The following is a 20,524-nucleotide window of genomic DNA, read 5'->3' on the forward strand; positions in this document are numbered from 1 at the left end:
CTGCTCTACCATTCCCTGCACCTGTGCTTGCTTACATCTCTAACTTTTTCCAGTTCTGATGAAAGGCCAATGACCTGAAACATTGGGCTGAATTTCTACTCCCAAGTCAGGAAGTGAGAGGCTGGAACATTTCTGACTTGCCACGCCTACCTCTGGAAAAAGTCCCAAATGGCAGGAATTTTGTTCTGGGAAAGGGGGTAAGGGATGGAGTTGGGCCCACCACCTCTGGTTGTGGATCAGAGTTTAAAAGGCTTGCCTCAGGTCTCTCGGACTTTGTCCCAGTTGTTTTGTGAAATATTAGGCCTCACCCCTCACATCCCCTCACTCTTCCACCCATTCCCAATGGCACGTCATACCCTCCAATCCCACTCATGCCGCCTAACCACCCCTCCATGGCCCCTTACCGCCCCCTTGCCAATTTGATGTCCACTCATGTCCCCCCACCACTCCCATAGTCCCTTATAGCCCTCTTGCCATCTCATAGCAGTTCCATGATCATTCACTCAGTATACATTCTGGACAGATCCAATGAGCCCTACAGTAACAATGATATATGGCATTCTTATTATAAGTTCATTAGATCTGTACGGAGTGTACTGAGTGGAAGGGTCATGAGTTGGCAAGGGGAGTATATGGGATCTTTCAAAAGGTTCATGAATTCAGACTATAGTTCATGACTCCTCTGGGGGGTTGTGAACCACGAATCCTTAAGAAACTGGCCCAAATCCACGAAAATTGTGGGGGGTGGGTTGGGGGCTGCTAGGAGATGCCTACCACCACAATGTAGCTGGCCAGGTTAGCGGTGAAGGGTGCAGGCTCACTGCCTGCACCCTTCTCCCATGCCAGTGAAAATTGGGGGCGCCAAGAATGGGGGTGGGTGTCCCAGAATCGGGTCCCACCTACCATTTTCAAAAGTATGTGGAGCCTCCACACTTCTGCAAAAATCTGGCCCGTTAACTCTGTTTCTCATTCCACAGATGCTACCTAATCTGCTAAGTATTTCCACAGCATTTTCAGTTTTAACTGTAAAATTAACTCCTCCTGATTGTCATTTCAGTTACTGGGGGTATGTTATAGGTCATACCAACATTAGAAGGAGAGCAATTTATTCCATGAAGAAATAGAAAAGTATATAAGAATATACCATGGTTTTAATAGGAGCGTTTAAGGAAAAGCAAACAGAAATAAACATAAATTTGGAAAATTCAAGTTATTAAGAACCAGGGTTGGTAGATTCGAAAATACAAATTAGGAGCAGCAGGAGGCCATTCGGTTACTCAAGTCTGCTCTGCCATTTGATAAGATCTTGGATGATCTGATTGTGGCCTCAGCTCCACTTTCCTGTCTACCCACTATACCATTTGACTCTCCTAATGGTCAAGGATCCATCTAATTCTGCCTTAAAAATATTCAATCTTGCCTCCACAACTCTATAGGGAAGAGATTTCCACAAGCTCATAACCCTCTGAGTGAAAGGATTTACCTCCTCTCTGTCTTAAATAAGAGATCCTTTATTTTTAAACTGTGTTCCCTCATTCTAGCCTCTCCCACAAGGGGAAACATCGGACGGAATTCTCCCATGGCCCTTGTGGCAGGTTTAATGGTAGGGGGGGAGAATGCGGCAAAAGGTCCAAAAATCAGTTTCATGCTGGCGCAAAATGACAGCAGGGTCTGCCACTCTCAGCCGCCAGGTGGGCCGCAATTCCCACCAGGACCGATTTGCATCCTGTTAATGGGATGCATATGAAGGGCTAACCATAATCATCCACAGCCCCCCTCCCCGCCCAATCGTTCATGCTGCCAGCGGACAATCATGCCAGTCCAGAACACATCTGGACCAATGTGGTGTGTACCTATCGGAATTTAACTGAAGGCAGCTTGGGGCATCCCCCGGAGTTCAGGTTGTAGGTTTCCAGCACCGGTGTCCGTGAATCCTGGAACATGCAGCATTGGGTTGGGGGGAGCATCTGTCAGGTAGATCTTCTAGCTTCAATGTCTTCAAGAAGGTCCATCTTCCAACTTCTGAGTGTTTCTGAAGGTCCATCTCCTTTCTTCAACAGTGGGTCAGTAAAGTCCGGATGCCTTTTAAAAATGGCGCCTGGATATGATAGCAGGGGATGAGCCATCCAGCCCACCCACTGGGCAAAACATCGGGAAACCTCCTACTGCATAATTAATGAGGTGGGGTTGCACGATATGCCTTGAATTTCAGCGGCCTCCGCAGCGACAAAGACTCTCAGTCCCCACCCCCGTCACGGGACTTAGTCCCAGATGGGAGAATTCCACCCTTCCTTTCAGCTGCGACCCTGTCAAGCACCTTCAGAATCTTGTACGTTTCAGTAAGATCACCTCTCATGCTTCTAAACCCCAATGGATACAGGTCCAACCTGTCCAACCTTTCTTCATAAGACAACCCCTTCATTCCAGGAATCAAACTAGTGAATCTTCCCTGCACTGCTTCCAATGCAATTATATCCTTTCTGAAATAAGGAGACCAAAACCATACACAATACTCCAGATGTGTTCACACTAATGCCCTGTACAACTGTAGCAAAACTCCCCTACTTTTATATTCCATTTCCCTCATAATAAACAACATTCCATTGCCTTCCTAATCAATGCTGTAACTGTATAGAAACTTTTTTTGATTTATATACCACATCACCCAGATCTCTCTGTGCCTCAGAGTTCTGCAATTTCTCTCTATTTAAATAATATGCTGCTTTTCTATTCTTCCTGCCAAAGTGGACAAGTTCACATTTTCCCACATTATACTCCATCTGCTACATTTTTGCCTATTCACTTAACCTAGATAAATCCCTTTGCAGATTTATGTCCTTTTCACAACTTACAGTCCTACCAATCTTGTTTCATCAGCAAATTTAGTCAGGATACCTTTAGTCCCTTCATCCAAGTCATTGATATAGATTATGAATAGTTGAAGCCCCAGAACTGATCCCTGTGGCACTCCACTCATTACATCTTGCTACCTCGAAAATGACCAATTTATGCATACTCTCTGTTTCCTGTTAGCTAACTAATCCTCTATTCATGACACTATGCTACCCCCTACACCATGAGCTCTTATCTTATGTAGTAACCTTTGATGTGGGACCTTGTCAAATGCCTTCTGGAAATCCAAGTGCACCACATCTATAGGTTCCCCTTTATTCATGTTGCTTGTTACTTCCTCAAAGAACTCTAATAAATTAGTCAAACACAGTTTTCCTTTCACAAAACCATGTTGACTCTACCTGATTGCATTGAGATTTTCTAAAGTCCTCTGCTATAATCTCCTTTATAATAGATTCCATTATTTTCCCTATGACAGATATTAGGCTAATTGGACTGTAGTTTCCTGAAACTAGATGTAGTTCATGAATACTCCATGACCCAATATGTAAAGTAAGCCATAACAGGCAATGCTCATCTTTATCTAGTATTTATAAATGCTCCAAGGTACAAAGAATGTTGCCAGTGGGGAAAACAACAACAAAATGATAAAGATTAACATGGCCTGGCAGTCAGAAATATCTAAGATTAAGGCCCAGGCATATACTTTTAAAGAGGATTAAATTCAATGAGTTTTTAAAAAAATTTGTTCATGGGATGTGGGAATTGTTGGCTAGGCCTGCATTTATTGCCCATCCCTAACTGCCCTTGTTCAGAGCGCATTTAAGAGTCAACCACATTGCTATGGGTCTGGAGTTACATGTAGGCTAGGCCATGTAAGGACAGCAGATTTCTTCCCTAAAGGACATTAGTGAACCAGATGATTCACTAATAAGAGAACAACAAAATCAATTATATTGAAGAAAGCTGTCAAGGACACTTCAGCTGTGGTAAATGGATTACCTTTAAAAGTGAAGTGCTGTGAATGCAGAATACATGCACTTCTAAAACCAGCAAGTTCAGTTTAAACAAATGTTTTCCAAATGCATCAGCAAATAAAGGTGAGGTTTGTTGAAGTAGAAAACCTGCAGCAAGGAGAAAGGGTCCACTGGGGATGAATACAATTGCAGAAACACATTTAAATGTGATCTGAGAGGCATAGAAACATAGAAAAAATAGGAGCAGGAGTTGGCCATTTGGCCCTTCGAGCCTGTTCCGCCATTCATTATGATCATGGCTGATCATCCAACTCAATAGCCTGCTCCCACTTTCTTCCCATATCCTTTGATCCCTTTTGCCCCAAGAGCTATATCTAACTCCTTCTTGAAAACATACAATGTTTTGGCATCAACCACATTCTGTGGTAGTGAATTCCACAGGCTCATCACTCTCTGGGTGAAGAAATTTCTCCTCATCTCAGTCCTGAGTTGAGCAAATGTACAACAAGTGAGGCTAAACACACCAGCAAAAAAATTGTACATTACCATAAGGTAATGAGAGAGTAGTGACAGAAGAGATGAAAACCAAATGAGATGCAGTCAGGCTTGAATCTGTGGATGAGCATAAATATCAAATATTCTAGATGACTGCTTCCACCAAATTTTCACAAGGAAAGGATGAGCAGCATGCTCACTCCAAACAAAGTTATCCCAAGTAGAATCAAAGAAAGGGAAGTCCCGGACAGATTAATCAGGCTCAAAACAAAAAAACCTCCAGGAATAGATGATATTTCTTCCAGGGTGCTGAAAAGATTAAGAAGAGATTGTGAAGCACTGACTGTCATTCTGAGGGAGCCGGGGAAGCAGTAGAAGAATGGGAAAATACTAATATGCTACCCATACTCAAAAATGGTGGAAAAAACACAGATATCGTATTTCATGTAAAATAAAGGAAATGGGTATTAGGACAAAGCTTGAGGAAAAGTTGAGAAGTAACAGTTCAGTAAACAGTCATCAACATGAATTCAGAAAGGAAAGGTTCTGCCTAACCAAATTTCTTGATTTCCTTAAGGAAATGACAACCAAAGTGGGCTTGGTTTTGACAAAGGCTTTTGACAAAGTCCAAACAAGAGGCTATTCATTAAATTCAAAACTGATAGGTTCAAGGTAAACCCTGGAAATGGATATGAAAATGGTTGATGAGTAGGAAGCAACAACAACCCACAAGAATATGTGGGTAATAGTAACTGTGATATATCAGGACTCGGTACTAATACTACTGTTTCTAATTTACATTAGAAAAATAGATTCAGAAACTCAAGGGGCAGAATCTTCCAGTCGGCATGCGGGGGCTCACGCCCAGACTGTCCGCCATCGGCATACACTGACGCGTAAAATGACGCACAATGATGTCGGGCGTGCATCCCAACGTCATCGCGCGCCATTGCGATATTTCGTTCAGCAGGCACACGCCGGAGTCGACTGCATACCCACTGAAATGTTAAGGGCCTTTTAAGGCCATTAAGAGATTAATTAAAGTATTTAAAAATGCTGCCCATCCAATCTTAAGGTTGGCGGGCAGGTGGAAAGTCCATGTGGCCTTTGCGTTTTTCAGGAAACCTTATCCCATGGGCGGGATGAGGTTTCCTGAAGCTTTTATAAAACAAATAAGTTTTCCCACCTTTACAAACGTGTCCCAACTCATGTGACACAGTCACATGAGGGGATACGTTTGAATAAATTTTTAATTCGATTTTAAAATTTTTATCATATCCATTCAATCTCCCTGAGGCAGCTCCGTGCCTCAGGGAGATTGCTGCGCTTTTTCGTGCATGGCCCACCTCCATAAAATGGCGGCGTACAGCAGATCACGGGCGGTGATTGGCTCCACGCCCGCCCCCACCTGCTCACGCCCAGACCACCCGCCATAGGAAAAATCCAGGCCAATGTGAAATGGTCAAACTTGTAAAGATTACCTAGCTAGGAAGGGTAGTGTTTTCTCAGAAATTATAGAATGGATTGGACAAGATATGTAAGTCAGGAGAACAATGTTAAATTAAATTCAATACAGACAAGTATACACAAGAAGGAAAAACAGATGACACGTTCACTCCATCAATGGTCTTGAGGTAGCTAACATTGAAGCTGAAAGAGTCTTGGAAGATTTAATCATAAATATCCAATAAATGTAGAGCAAAATCAGCAATGTGAAATACATGTTGAATTACATAACTAAAAAAAAGTAGAACATAAATTCGAGGCAATGAACAGATTCCATAATTCTCAGGCCACACCCTGAATTCTGTGTCCAATTTTGACTACCAAGAAACTAGAGAAACATTCAAGCACAAGGGGCAGGACAGAGAAACACCATGAGGGTGATTCCCATATGTCAGGGGTATAAGTTATGAGAAAAAAAACTGAAGAAACTTGGGTGATGAATTTTCACTTTTACAGTGGGCCATATCAAATTGGCTGTCATTTTTCATTTTTTACTGATTTCAGGTCTGTTTTTTCAAATTGAGTGAAAGTATGGTGAAAAGGGTAAATAAATTTTGTTTGCATTTTCCATGATTTGAACATTTTTACTGGGAATAAATAGTGGCTATTGAGGCAGACATCCAGCTCACAAATAAGCTCCACTAACCTCAAGTTCAACAGCGTTAAATTCCAATTCCAAACAATTACCAACTCATAAAATTACCACAGGAACACTCAGCAACAAATGCGCAAAGCTAATGTCACTGTATTATACACTATAATATCTTCTGTAAATAAAACATTAATGGAAAATTTCACAATTGTTAGTTACAGGCAGACATTGATTTACTCAACTGTCTGCATTCCATCAATGTTGTATAGAAACGCATCTGCATACTTTCATATCTTTCAGTCTGTTATGCTGTGTTCCTAGTCAGAGGCCTCCTAGTAGCAGACCTTTTGCATAGATCATCACAATATATGACTCCATAGCATTTCACTACAGTGACATAATGAAAAGGGAGTGCTGCACGTACTTGCAGACCATACGAACAACATTCTACCAAAACCAAATTGTCAGATTATATTTGCAAAATTCCCAATAAAAGATAAAGAGGGCAACAAAAATTCCCTTAGATACAGCAAATACATATATGTATTTCACTTTATAACAGTTAGGATTATGCACAGTTCAGCAGTAGATGTCTTCCAGTTCTCCCTCCACTCCCTCACAATCATTCATTGAGGAAGACAATGTGCACCTAGACATACAAACCAAAAGATCTCAATCTTTGTTGAATTAACTGACTTTAGCTTTAATTACAGTTGCAACATGCATAGTTGGCCTCAGTGCTCATGGGCTAAGGGTAAACCAGTCAGTTTCTGATGCTGATCACTTAACTGGCACAGTTCAATGGAGGATAGGATTGGGTTCACTTGTACTCTCCCACCCCCTTGGTGGAACAACCTCGCAACTCTGACTAACTCAGGCTTACAAAGAATGGCCATTTGGGTAAAGTACAAAAGAGCAAAGGGTGTCAGGCTTCCCTTCAGCCATTTCAGAATGAGTCAGCACTTTCAGGAGAGAAGGTAGAAAAATGGGAGGTGGTGGGGCAGGCAGGAGAGTTGGTCTGCTTCCATGCTTCGGATTTCTACTTTCGGCAAAATTTTGATTCTCACACTTCAACCCAAAATAGTAAAATTGAAAATTTATTTCAGTTTGCCACTTACTATGAACTTTGCTGGAGTGGCAACAGCTCCAAAAACTTAAATGTTCCCAGCAGAAGGAAGGAAGGATTGTCATGGCATTTATTAACACAAACCACTCCACTTATCTAAGATAAAAGTAAAATACTGCGGATGCTGGAAATCTGAAACAAAAACAGAAAATGCTGGCAAAACTCAGCAGGTCTAGCAGCATCTTCAGAGCTTCAGAGCTCCGAAGAAGAGTCATACGGACTCGAAACATTAACTCTGTTTCTCTTTCCACAGATGCTGCTAGACCCGCTGAGTTTTTCCAACATTTTCTGTTTTTGTCCCCTCCACTTATCTCTGGGTCTGAAGTACAGTTTTTCAATAATTTGTAATCAAAATCCTTTCTTTGGCTTCTTGATCTATCTGAATGAGGATTTTGTTATTTTATTAAGTGAAGAATAAATTTGGCCACTAAATCCATGGTTGGCGTATAATATTAATGTCTAATAAAACAGAAAAAGTGCACTTAGTGCTTTTAAGCTTTTCATTGGCCATGCTCCCTTGCCTCTCCCAAACACCAACATGATGGTTAGTCAAGGGATGAAATGGCATGAACAAGGTTTATTAATTTATGGAAAATAAAATGACATGTACGACAGCACAACTCACATTAAACTGCCCAATCTGCTTTAATTTTTCGTCTGGAAGCTTTGACCAAGCTAAATTTTGCTGAGTCACTGAGTTGCCACTGCCTCTTATGCACAAGTAATTTGATAGACGTGTTTCTCTGCTGAGGGTGTCAAACTGATAACAATCCTCATATAGTTGCAGCCAGATTTGAATCCAGACTATTTTACCTATTTCTTATATTTTTCTTAAGTTTAGTCAGATGGGGCCTACCTCATTTTCTTTGTGCTTATCTATGCCTCCTGTCCAATTTCTGTAGCAGGATGTGTGCCTGGGGAAACTCATTAGTTCTCAGGTCAATTTTCACATTTTGCCTTTTTATAGGCAGCAAGCTGCTCCCTAGCTGAACTAGCAGGCTGCTGCCACCTCTTCTCCATTGGCAAACCACCTGGATGGGTGCATCCAAGTAGTATACAAACCTTCCCTCTCTCCCAAACAGAGTGCAATTAAGATTTGATATTGGGGCATGCAAAAATGAATACCCTAGTATCCTATGGTGCATGTGCCCATGTGACTTTCCCAAAACTATTTTCAAATGATTTCTGGAGGAAACTGAACAGAAACCATGATTCTTTGCAGCATGGCTATGTATTATTTCGACCACTAACCGCCTAGTTCTGAGCTTATCAAAGGAATGGCGGTGTTATCTCCATGACCTGCTAACTTTCTTGAATAGATGTATGATTACAAAATATAACCTTAAATACTGCAATGCAATTCCTCCATTACCCTTGAAGGCTGTGGTTCAAGTTGGAGTACATTTGGTGCTTTCCAGTCGCTCCCCAAAATGTGTTTGCTCTACAGTGTTTATTCTAGGGTGAGCCTAGATGGTGACCACTGACAGATTATTTTGAAGTGGAAGTAATATATTCAAGCCCTATCCTGACTTCATTTTGCATTCATTCTTTACAATAGGAGTCAATTATCATGAACAGGACCAAAATTCCCAGATGATATCCTGCCCTGCCGCACAATCAATCCCAGGAATGGTGAGACCACTATCTCTCTGGGTGAAATCAGCTGACTTACCACAACCAAGGATTGAACCTGGGATCCCAATGATGATATGACTTAATACCAAAGGTTTATCAGTTTAAACTTTCATTTTGACTGAACTATAATTCACATAGAAGCTGTGAAGATTACCATACAAGATGAACAGAAAGTATCAGGTCTAAGTCAGTCTGTTTGGAGTTATAACTTTAACTGGGTGAAGCAGGTGGTGACATTATAATTGAACTCACTGTCTTTGGGTTAGAGAAGGAGAAAAAAAATCGCATAGAGTTCTCATGCTTGATGAGTAACTTTTAATCCCTCCTGCATGGACATGTGCATCTATGGTCTGGTGTGGTGGTAATGCACCACACAGCTGAATAGCTGACATTCAATGTAGGCATGCACATAAAGAATGGGTTTTTGCACAAGGTAATGGGGGAAATGACCAACAGTCCTGAAACCTACAACCTAATATGAATCAGAAGAAAAGAAGAAAATGGAGCAGCATCACTGTGCTATGTGTTTGAAGCTTCAAGCAGCACATCCACTTATCACAAAGAGCAGGATAAATGGGCTTGCAAGGTATTGCCACCCTTGTTAACTCTCCAGATTCAGGTTGGAAATGGCAAGTTTTAAATCTATTCCCCTGTCAACTAATCTACACTAATCCTCCAGCGCAACAAATGCAGATTTGAACAACAGAGGAAAAGAAATCAGCAAATGTGAAAAGGAAAAAAAAAAGGAAAATAATCCCAGTGCCAAAAGAGAAAACATGCACAACTGAAAGGGGAAGAAAAGGGAATGAAAGGGTTAATATCCTAATAAAAACTTTGTATAGACTCTCTCCTCCCCCTCAACACCTGCTCAATGGCAAGACAGTACCATGATAGTATATTCAATCCTCCTCCACAGTATCCTGTTTTGGATTTGTTTTAACCTTACCAATGGATTTTGTTCGATCTTTAATAGTAGATTGTGCTGAGGAGGATTAAACAATAAATGGACAGTCAGTGCACATGACTATATATGACATATACGTACACACAAGTATGATCACTATACATGAATATTTTTGAACCAGATTGCCACTAGGAGAGGGGAAATCAAGTAAAAATGAATCATTTCTTTGCTTAATTCAAACCAAAATCCTCCTGATTTGCTTTTATTCCTCTCTGCCTCTGCCAGAAGCACAGACTGTTTCACACATGCAATATGTGTTGACATTGTACTAGTCTCAGTGTATAAGTTATCATTTTAAATGAGAAGTGCTGCAAGAACGGCTGTATTTTTGAAGCTGTTATTTCAGCAGTGAAATGCATCAAAGCCCGCTGCAGCCAAGAGGTGCAAGAGTCCAGGAATTAGCCTTTATTTAAAAACTACTTGGACAAGAAAGTGTTACTTTGATCCCATTATTCATGTTTTTGATCATCCCAGTGTTTATGTGGAAGAGCATTTTCAAAAACATCTCTGAGAAGAACATACGAGCGAGAACAATCTCTCAATGTTTCCCCCAAAGCATTGACAGCCTTGCACTATGTATTCTGTGTTTCCAGGCTCTCAGTAAGCAGTTATTATGTAACCCTTTGAATACCTGAGTGTGCCTGAAACTCACAGCACATGGGTCCTTTTTCTATTTCTTTATATATTAAAGGATAGCGTTCAGACTGCCATGCCAACATTTTAAAACAAACCTACAAGCAAGCTGCAGAACAGAAAAATATGACCTGCATACGAGTGGAGATGATTGGAACCTATCAGATCTTAAGCCTGTGATTTTCATTTTAAAAACAACCAAATAAATAAATTCCCTCAAAGCGTTTGAAACAGCAACAGGATGTTAATGAGCCTCTGTTTATACTTCGTTCCACATAATTAACTTGTGTTTCCTACCTGAGGATAGCCGTGTCTCCCTGCCTGATGGTGATGTTGTCCGTCCCCCTGGAGAAGTCCACGCTTCTAACCGGCAGTCCTGTTGGAAGAAGGCAGAGAAATCTCAGAAGGATTACGGGTAGTGGGCGCTGATAAAAAGGACCCCGAGATACCATTGTCAGAACAGGATGAACAGGCCGGACTAAAAGAAAAAAGCTCTCCCAAACACTGTGGCAACACTAAAGCTGTCTTCACTAATCGCAAGCTTTGCAATTCCAAGCCCCAGCTGAGTTCCCACTAATCTGACAGCAGAGGCATCACTTGTAAGAGATATGTGAAGCGATGCTCTGAGCGTGAATTGACTGCTTTCCCTCCTCACGCTTCTTTACTTCACCTCCCCCCTCCACCACCCGCACCCCCCTACCCCTCCTCCACCACCACCACAGCCACCCCTTTGGCAGCAAGCTTGATGAAGGTCTGATACCACTCCATCACCATGGCAACAGCTCCATCTGAGGCAACTCAACCCAGAGAACAGAATTGTGCTTTGAGGCAGAAACTTACCAAGCTGTTAAAGTGAGGAATAAAGTTAAATCCCTTTTTTTGGCAAAAGTAATATTTTTTGTGAATCGAGCTTGCAAAACACGGAGTGTTCAGCAGTGAATGACTGATGCAGACAAAATCTTAAAATCTAGCAGTAATTATCTGTGACACTTCGGTCTTGCTATAAGAAGCCTGACTAAAGCAGCTGATAATATTACGATATGGAGTGAATGCAGTCATTTTATACTGAGAACCAATTAAAGCACAAAATCAAAGGTGAGCTAAAGTTCCCTATTTTATAACAGTGCATGTACACTGCACCAATTAGTAATTAGTTGCATTTGAGTTCCTCAAGCATGCAGACTCTGTTACAGAAGCATCCTGTGACTCTGTAGGAGTTAGAGCCTGTGGTCAATCAATAGGATCACTGGGTTCTATTAAATTATCTACTGAAATGTTAACAGTTACAGAAAGAGATAGAAACTGGTTCTGTCCTATTTTCAGGACTTAAGTGGCAATGTGCACAGTGCTGTGGACTGGAGGGCTGAGACTGGCCCAAAATTGGGCCTCGCACCTCATTTTGATAACTTAAGCAAGCTGGCAGTGCCTTTCATGCCCCCAGAGACAGCTTGCCTATCTCAAGCAGTTGAATTTTGGGCAGCTAGCCTTTGCCAGCAGAGGCACAGGGGTTCTGTTCTAGAGAGTGGGAAGTTGGTTATTGGGACATGGGGGAGGGGGTGGGGCGAGTAGATGACGGAAGGGGGCGGAACGATCAGAGATCAGCTGCAGCTCTTGAGAGAGCTGTGGAGCTGGGAATGATATTATTAATGAAGGTCGCCTGCTAGTCTGCATTCACATTTGGAAAACATGCCCAACACATGTTCCACTCAAGACAGTCTACTTTCATTGAGGGGAACTAAAACAGACATTAGGGCCAGGATTTTAAGGCCCTACCGTGGCATGTCTCCCCCAGGCAGATGCAGCGAGCCATTTAAATTTCCATGCGGTTCGGAGGGACCATAATATCCCGCCAGGCAGGAGGGGCCGTAAAACCCTGGCCTAGGTCCCTCATTAGTGTAAACAAGGGGCCTACTGGCTGCTTTAAAATGGGTATTTCTAAAGTACCTAATTTCTGCCGCATTGCTTAACTTGAAAATGGATACATCTCACTTACATCATATTGAGCATAATTTGCCACATTTCAACATAACAGCACCGCTGTTGCTCATTTACAATATTTAAGTGATTGCCAAGACATGGCAAGGAGATCCTGGGAATGGTCAAACTATGAGTGTAAAATCAGGCATGTTGATTTTGGAGCACAAAAACTCAACAAGACTGGCCCTGCTCCAATTTCCCAGCCAGATGAATGGTGTGTCAATTGTAAGTCTCACGTATGTTGAAAACAGTAACAAATAATCCTTGGGTCAGTGGCAAGACTTGCACTTTGAGGCAGAAGAATATGGGTTCAAATCCCACTTTAGGGACCTGAGCACATAATCTACAGTGACACATCAGTGCAATGCTGAGTGCGTGCTGGTTTAGGTACCACCTTTTAAATGAGGTATTAAGCTTAGACTCAATCTATCCTCACTGGTGAATGTAAAAGGTTCCATTGATTTTACTTGAAGTGGGTGGTGGGGGAGAGTAAACTTTAACCATCACTCAAAGAGATTTTGATGTAATTCATCTCATCACTGTTTGTGGGAATTTGCAGTGCACAAATCGGCCACCACTTTTCCCATCATTACAACTGTGATTGCACTTCAGAAATGCTTTATTGGTTGTAAATGAGTTTGGGGCATCCTGAAGCCACAAAAGGTGCTTTAGCAGTGCAAATTCTTTCTTGAAATTGAGTTAATATCTTTTACACAATTTTAAAACTGAATTAAAAGGCATGCTTTTAAATGTGATCTACCTCACTATTTTATATAGCTTGGAATATTTTCTTGTCTAGAAATTGTGTTTGTATTGCATTCAGGTCAATTTATTGCTCACAAATTAAATTCTTCTCTCTTCTTTTTATTAAGAAAATCAATGTAATTTCTTCCTTTCCTATTTTTGGTCACATCAAGATAGAAAGCCAAGCTGCCACCAGCCCTCACTGCTGATGCAACTCTATAAATAGACAGAAGGAGGTGCTAATGATGACTTGACCTTACTTCTCCCCGTAGTGAAATCCTGATCTCCTCTGCATGGTGTCATGAGTCATTGGAATCAAGCAAAATATGTCCAATCTTTAACATATTGCTGTTGGAACTCCAATCAGCTGGCCTTTATTTCATTATTTTTCTTCTTTTTTGACCCTAAAACTTCTGCCAAATTTATAAATGGGTAGGTTTGCTTCTCCAACCCTTCCTCTTCTTTCTTTCCTGTTACTCTTTTTTGCCAATTGGAGAAAATCTTTGTTTCAACTCTATGCCTTTTCTTAATAGTCAAGCTAAGATTGAGAACTCTTTGTTGCTTTATGCCTCGGAGATGTGCAGAGATGACACACCAGATTCTCTGTGCATAACAGGAGTTTTATTTCCAATGCTTTAAAATATCTGCAGTCACAAACTTATATTTTCTTGCTTCAGTTTAGTTTCTGTTTCTCTAACCACACCGAGGCTTGACTAACAGCACATGGTGAACAGTTAACAGGCACACACAACCAAACACCAAACAATTGAACAATTGAATATAACAGCCTTTCCTCCTGGTAATGTTTAAACCATCCTAAACATCAAACATATATGCAGCGGTTCAAGAAGGCAGCTCACCACCACCTTCTCAAGGGCAATTAGGGATAGGCAATAAATGCTGGCCCAGCCAGCAACACCCACATCCTGTAAAATGAATTTTAAAAAATTAAGAAGTAATTTCTGAGTTCAGAGTGTCCATTTTTTCTACGTATAGAAAAAGACTTTAAGATATGAAGGTTGTTGAGGCACTGAGATCTATGAACCTGAGGTTGTGGTTCTGCATGTTCAGCAGATGAGATAGATGATCAACATCACAGTCGCTCATCGTAAAAAGAATTGTATCCTCACAATTGCTATCCTTGAAATATCCTATTCTGCTTGCTATCCATTGTGTCACATTCCACTTTTTGTTGTCATCCAACAGATAAGCATTGGTACCAAGCAACCACTTGATCTGCTTTGGTCTGATAGAGATGATGCAAGTTTGTGTTTGCAATTTGGCCATTTGATGCAAACTCAATCTCCAACTTCAGATTGTGGCTCCCTTGTGAGTGCTCACATGTCTAAGTGTGGTTTTGCTTCACCTTGTTGTTTTGCAATTTCTTTTGCTTTCTCGCTGACATTCTTATTGAATAGTCATGACAGCTTACAAATGGCTGGCGGCATGCAAAGGTTACAACCAGTTCTAAGTTCGGCCAGTGTCTTTCTGGTCAGAGAGTGTGGAATGGATCAATATGTGCAAAGCAGTATATGGATGGATTTTTCGAACATTTTTTCCTCTGAAATACACGCCCTCAGACTGTCCTTGATTGCCCTGTTGAATTGTTCTATGCCACCATTTGATTATGGGTGTATCGTGATGTCAGATGGTATGGATTCCACAGGTTGCTGGAAACTCCGTGAACTGACTGGGAGCAAACTGCAATCCATTGCCCATTCTTATAGTTTTCGGTTATTGTAAACATTTTGTAAACAGCTTGTCTAAAATGACAATGACTGAAGCGGTGGTTACAGGATTTGTTGTGTGCAGCCATTTGCTATGCAGATCATGAACAGCAAGCAAAATATGAGAATGTTGATTCCTAGGGGCTGCTTACAGATCTCCAAAAATATCTACCTGGAGTTGTTGCCATGGTTTTGTTGGCCATGGGGTCAGTTGTAGAGGTGCGGGACATCGTTTAACAGATCTTCCCCAATCATTGAAGTTAAGCAGTTTCTAATGAACTCTTCTGTACGGTGATCTATTGCTGGCCTCCAGACTGCTTCATGAAATTGTTCTTTCATCTTAACAGCACCTGGATGTTCTTTATGACCAAGATACAATACACATTGCTGTAGTGCTTTCGGGATAACAGGTCGAGCTTCGCAATCAATACAACTGCCATCAAACAATTGCGAGTTCATTGCATACTCAGTAGTGTGGGATCAATTCTTCCTCAATTTCATGAGGACACTCGGTTTTTAAGTAATGCTTACTTTCTGCAGTGAGCTGTCTGTTGCTGATTCTGCCTCCAACTCCTCTTGCGTAACAAGATTTGCAGTCATGAGTGAAATCACCATATTCACATAATCTTTGACGTTTCAAGTCACTTCACTATCACTAACACTCTCTGCAATAGTGGTATGGCTAAGCGTTTCAGCTACTCGGTTGCATGAGGCTGCAAGATACTTGATCACAAAGTTTTAATGATGTAGATGATCTGAGCATCTGTAGATGCGTAGAGGTCGATGACGAGATGCTGACATAGCTAACAATGTAGTCATCACTTAGTGATCAGTGCGGAAAGTGAACTTTCTACCCTAGTGATACATGTGCAAATGTTCAGAAGCATTGATGCAGGCTAGTGCTTCCCACTTTTCAGTACAGTATTTGCTTTCAGTTTCTGACAATGGGTGTGACGTGTGAGCAATTGGTCATTGACTTCCTTCAATGTACTATGAGGGTACAGCTTCAATCATGTTTCCTGACACATCTGTTGTGCCGTACATTTCCACATGTGGGTTGAAACGTGTGAGGACTAGTGGAGATGCTATTTTCATTTTAAATCTGTCAACAACTGTTTTCCATGTGATTATCCATTCCCATTGTGTTTCTTTGCGCAATAGCTTTCGAAGAAGCTCCATGATCTTTACGTACTTAGGAACAAATTTGTGATAGAAGTTAGTAGTACCGAGGAATGATTCCAACTCTTTCACATTAGAAAGCTATGGAAGCGCATGAATGGCCTTAACGTTGTCATGTGTAGACTTTACTTCAGCTCCTGTCACTCTGTACCCTAGAAGGCTAATCATGAATGCTGTGAATGTGCTTTTGTCCTTGTTCAGCATCAAATTGTCTTGTGCAAACCAAATGAGTACCGCTGATAACCTCTGATTGAGTTCTACTTTGTCACTTCCATGGACAATAACATGGTCAATTAAGTTGACTATCCCCTCAATTTCTGACAAGACTGAAGAAACAATTTTCTGGAATGTGCTAGGTGGTGAAATTAGTCCATGGAGCATTCTGTGGTACTGAAACACACCTTCATGAGTGACAAAAGTTGTAAGATACTGGCTTTCGCACCAATGTTGATTAGGGGTGGTGATGAAATCTTGGCTGAGTATTCCTTAAAATGATCTGGTCTTAACTGTCTGATGGCATACACATGCAGTACCTCACTCTCAGGAGCAAAAATAGCAGCTTGGTCATACAGAACTTGAGTATTGCTGAAAAAATTAGACATGCTATCGAAGCTTTTCATCTTGCACTCATATTATTGCTACATGAGAAGAGGGTGCTGATTGGTTGGCAAGAGGACTTTGTTTAAATTCAAACCAGGCAGGTTGACTCTGATTGGTCAAGGCATGGAGAATGAACCAGGGAATAGGTGTCGCCAAAGCTTTTGTTTGGTTGAAAAAAGAAAGACGCAATGTGTGGACATGCTCTTTCTGTTTGCAAAGGACAGGGCCGTGTGTGTGAATATATGTAGCTTCTAGCAAATGTAAGTGAGCCATACTGTGAGCCTGACTGATAATCTTAAATTGGTTGTCAGTGTAATTCTCAGCACAATCAGGATTGTTTAGCAAGTGTTGTCGAAACGCAGAATCACATCTCATGTTGAACGCTATGTTCTGAGTTTTGCAAGAATGGGCTGCTTGAGTAGGGTCAGTACTTTGCCTGTGTGAACAGCTGAATGGACAGGTTGTTTGATTTGATCCGCTAGTCATTGGGATGTATGGCCTATATATCTAGCATCGCACTGGCACTGAAATTCATATACCACATTACTCATTTGTGTGGTAGACAGAACATCTTTGTGGTTTGATGGCAGCATCCTGTTAGTGGAGAATACCACTCATGCATAATAGCAGCGTGAAACAGGTAGCTTCATCTGTTTGCTCAAATTTTTGATACATCTTACCCTTCCAGGTAAGTGGCAGCCTTAAGCCCATTTGTGAGTTTGCGCAATATACAGTGAGCAATGATCTGCCAGTGTTCGTTTCCAAGCCTATTAATAATACTAAAATGAGACACAGTCCCACAATTGGTTGAGTATTTATGCAGGATGTGATTGAACAAATTAGTGGTAGGGTTACTAATTTAGGTCATGCCCTACACTGCGCTTGGCCTGAGATGCGCAAATTTCTTTAATTTTTCAATTTGATCTGTTTATGTTGCTATAATGCCTCGGTAGATGACCACACCATAAACAAAACCTGGTTGAAACATGCACACACTCTAAAGTTACTTAAGAGGAAGCAGTTTGACAGCTTAATTAATAACACTGCCAAACATGTAGTAAATCTTTCTGACCATGTACTGTCTGAAAGCAAGGAGTTCATTCTCACACATGGCTTCAATTTTGGCGTGCCTTTGACCACATCAAATGGGAAGGGGCATTTGCTGAGTTTTAACTCCGCTGCTCCCAGTTATCCCACCACAAGCCAGTGTCCAATGAAGACACCGAATCCTTGGAAGCATGCCTAGCTGGTCTAGTGCACACACATTACGGGATACCGAATGACTTGGCTGGTTTTCTCATGTAGTATGAATGTTTGGTAGCATTGAGAAGTCTCAATGCCAGCTGTAGTATAAAAGCAAAATACTGCAGATGCTGGAAATCTGAAACAAAAACAGAAAATGCTGTTACTTGTTCCATGTTGTTCTTTCACACAATGCTACCCTTGTTCTGCCATTACCACATCCTGCTTTCTTACCTTTACGCCACTACCAGCACCTTGTTTAGCCCTTACCACTACCATTAACACTTCCTTTGTCCTTTAGTTCATGACATCTTTGCCAATCTCTCCTTTGTCCCCACCTATCACTGGCCTTCGACCCAGCTTCACCTGCTCCACCCCTCCTAAACAGTATAAATTTCATCACATTTCCACTTCTCTGTAGCTCTGAAGAAGAGTCATATGGACTCTGAACATTAACTCTGTTTTTCTCTCCACAGATGCTGCTAGGCCTGCTGAGTTTTTCCAGCATTTTCTGTTTTTGATACATATCTGTAAATCCAGCAAAGGAACTGGAATAGTCATCCTTAACAAGTGTGACTATATTGACAAAATGCACGCTGTTCTTAATGACAGGTCCAAATTTGTATCCATTGGACCTGCTGCTAAGCATAACCACATAGCCCTGCTCAAAAGCAAGTTACAAAAACACTTGTTGGACTTGTGTAAGAGCATATTGCCGATACATAGATGATACATTTGCTATATTTGAATCTGCAGCTGCATGTAAGAGTTTCCTTAAACGCCTTAATGGGCTCTATTCTGCACACAAATTCACCTTTGAAATAGAGCAGTCAAATGAACTCCCTTTCCTTGATGTGTTTGTTGAGAAATCTGCTATTGGGATCTCTATTACTGTCTATTACAAGCTCATCTTCACTGGTCAATATATGCTTTGGGATTCCTGCAGTACCATGTGCTATAAGATTGGCCTTTTAGGCAACCTGATAAATAGGGCCCCAAGTAATTTGTTCATTGTGCAAGCTTGATGCTGAAATAGGGCGTGTCAAAGCTATCCTGCGGGACAATGGCTACCCTGATAAGATCATTGTTCGCTGTGTATCATGTAAGCTCGCGAATGGTCATAAGGCCACCACATTCGGTCCTAAAAACTGCCAAGTCTACCTCAGGTTACTCTGTGGATAAGTTGTCTCATTAATTTGAGCAACAGGTGAGCTACCCATTTCATGCTACTACTATGCAGTAGCAACATTAGTGATATTCTCTACTAACAGAATGCTACCATCAAGCCAAAACAAGATTCTGCCTATCACACAACTGAGTAATATGGTATATGAATTTCAGTGCCGGTGTGATACTACGTAGGCCATACATCCCAATGACAGGTGGATTGAATTAAACAACATGTCCATTTAGCTGTTCGCAACAGGCAAAGCACTGACCCTACTCAACCAGCCCAGGTTTGCAAAACTCAGAACATAGTGTCCAACATTAGTTGTAATTCTGCAATTCTTGCTGAACAATTCCGATTGTGCTGAAAAGTATACTGACAACCAAGTTAAGATTATCAGTTAGGCTTGCAGTGCGGCTCACCTACACATGCTAGAAGCTACAAATTTTCACAAACAGGGCCCTGTCCTTTGCAAACAGAAAGAGCATGTCCACGCTTTGTGCCTTTCTTTTTCAACTAAACAAAAAAATGGGGGACAGTCATTCCCTGGTTCATTCACCATGGCAACGCCTTGACCAAAGTCAACCTGCCTGGTTTGAATTTAAACAAAAGCTTGGCAGTTAACTGTTCCCTGGTGCATTCTCCATGGCAATGCCTCGATCAGTCAGCACCCTCTTCTCATGCAGTTTAAATTGTTGCTCCCTTTAGGTTTGGTATTCTCGTGAATGTGCCCTGATGAGTACAAGATGAAAAGTTTTGACCGCATGTCTCTTTTCTCAGGAGTAGATTCCTCCACATGTTGAACTGATGAAGCCTTCTTCTTCGACAACCAGCACACTTTTGCGAAAGGATTTTTCCTTCAAGCTGGACTTGGTGTTATGAACCAATAGGTATCTCCACAATTTGGGCACATTTACAAAGGTATCTGACTATGTGGGCTCTCTGGCATCTCTGTTGGAATGTATATCATTTGATCGCCCCACTTTCCTTTGTCCTAAAGTATTTTGGAAGCAGCTGCTGCCATATCAAATGTAACATGTCTTCTGTGAGCTGCCTGCCTAGAAGGAAAAAAACAGTAAAAACTGGTCTTGTATATCTTAAAATGA

At 41.4% G+C, this 20,524-nt stretch overlaps 1 protein-coding gene across 2 annotated transcripts in view; it reads right to left on the reverse strand.

The window, feature by feature from the left end:
- The window catches only part of lsamp (limbic system associated membrane protein), a 929,375-nt gene extending 918,020 nt beyond the window's left edge, over positions 1 to 11,355 (reverse strand). For both annotated transcript variants that reach the window (XM_078559816.1, XM_078559815.1), the window contains exon 1: positions 11,079 to 11,355. In XM_078559816.1, the coding sequence (XP_078415942.1) occupies positions 11,079 to 11,233 (155 nt within the window). In that variant the 5' untranslated portion in view covers positions 11,234 to 11,355. The remainder of the gene's footprint in view (positions 1 to 11,078) is intronic.
- Positions 11,356 to 20,524: the final 9,169 nt, after the last annotated feature.

Source organism: Cetorhinus maximus, chromosome 16 (assembly GCF_964194155.1).
Source record: "Cetorhinus maximus chromosome 16, sCetMax3.hap1.1, whole genome shotgun sequence".
In the NCBI taxonomy this organism is placed as follows: domain Eukaryota; kingdom Metazoa; phylum Chordata; class Chondrichthyes; order Lamniformes; family Cetorhinidae; genus Cetorhinus; species Cetorhinus maximus.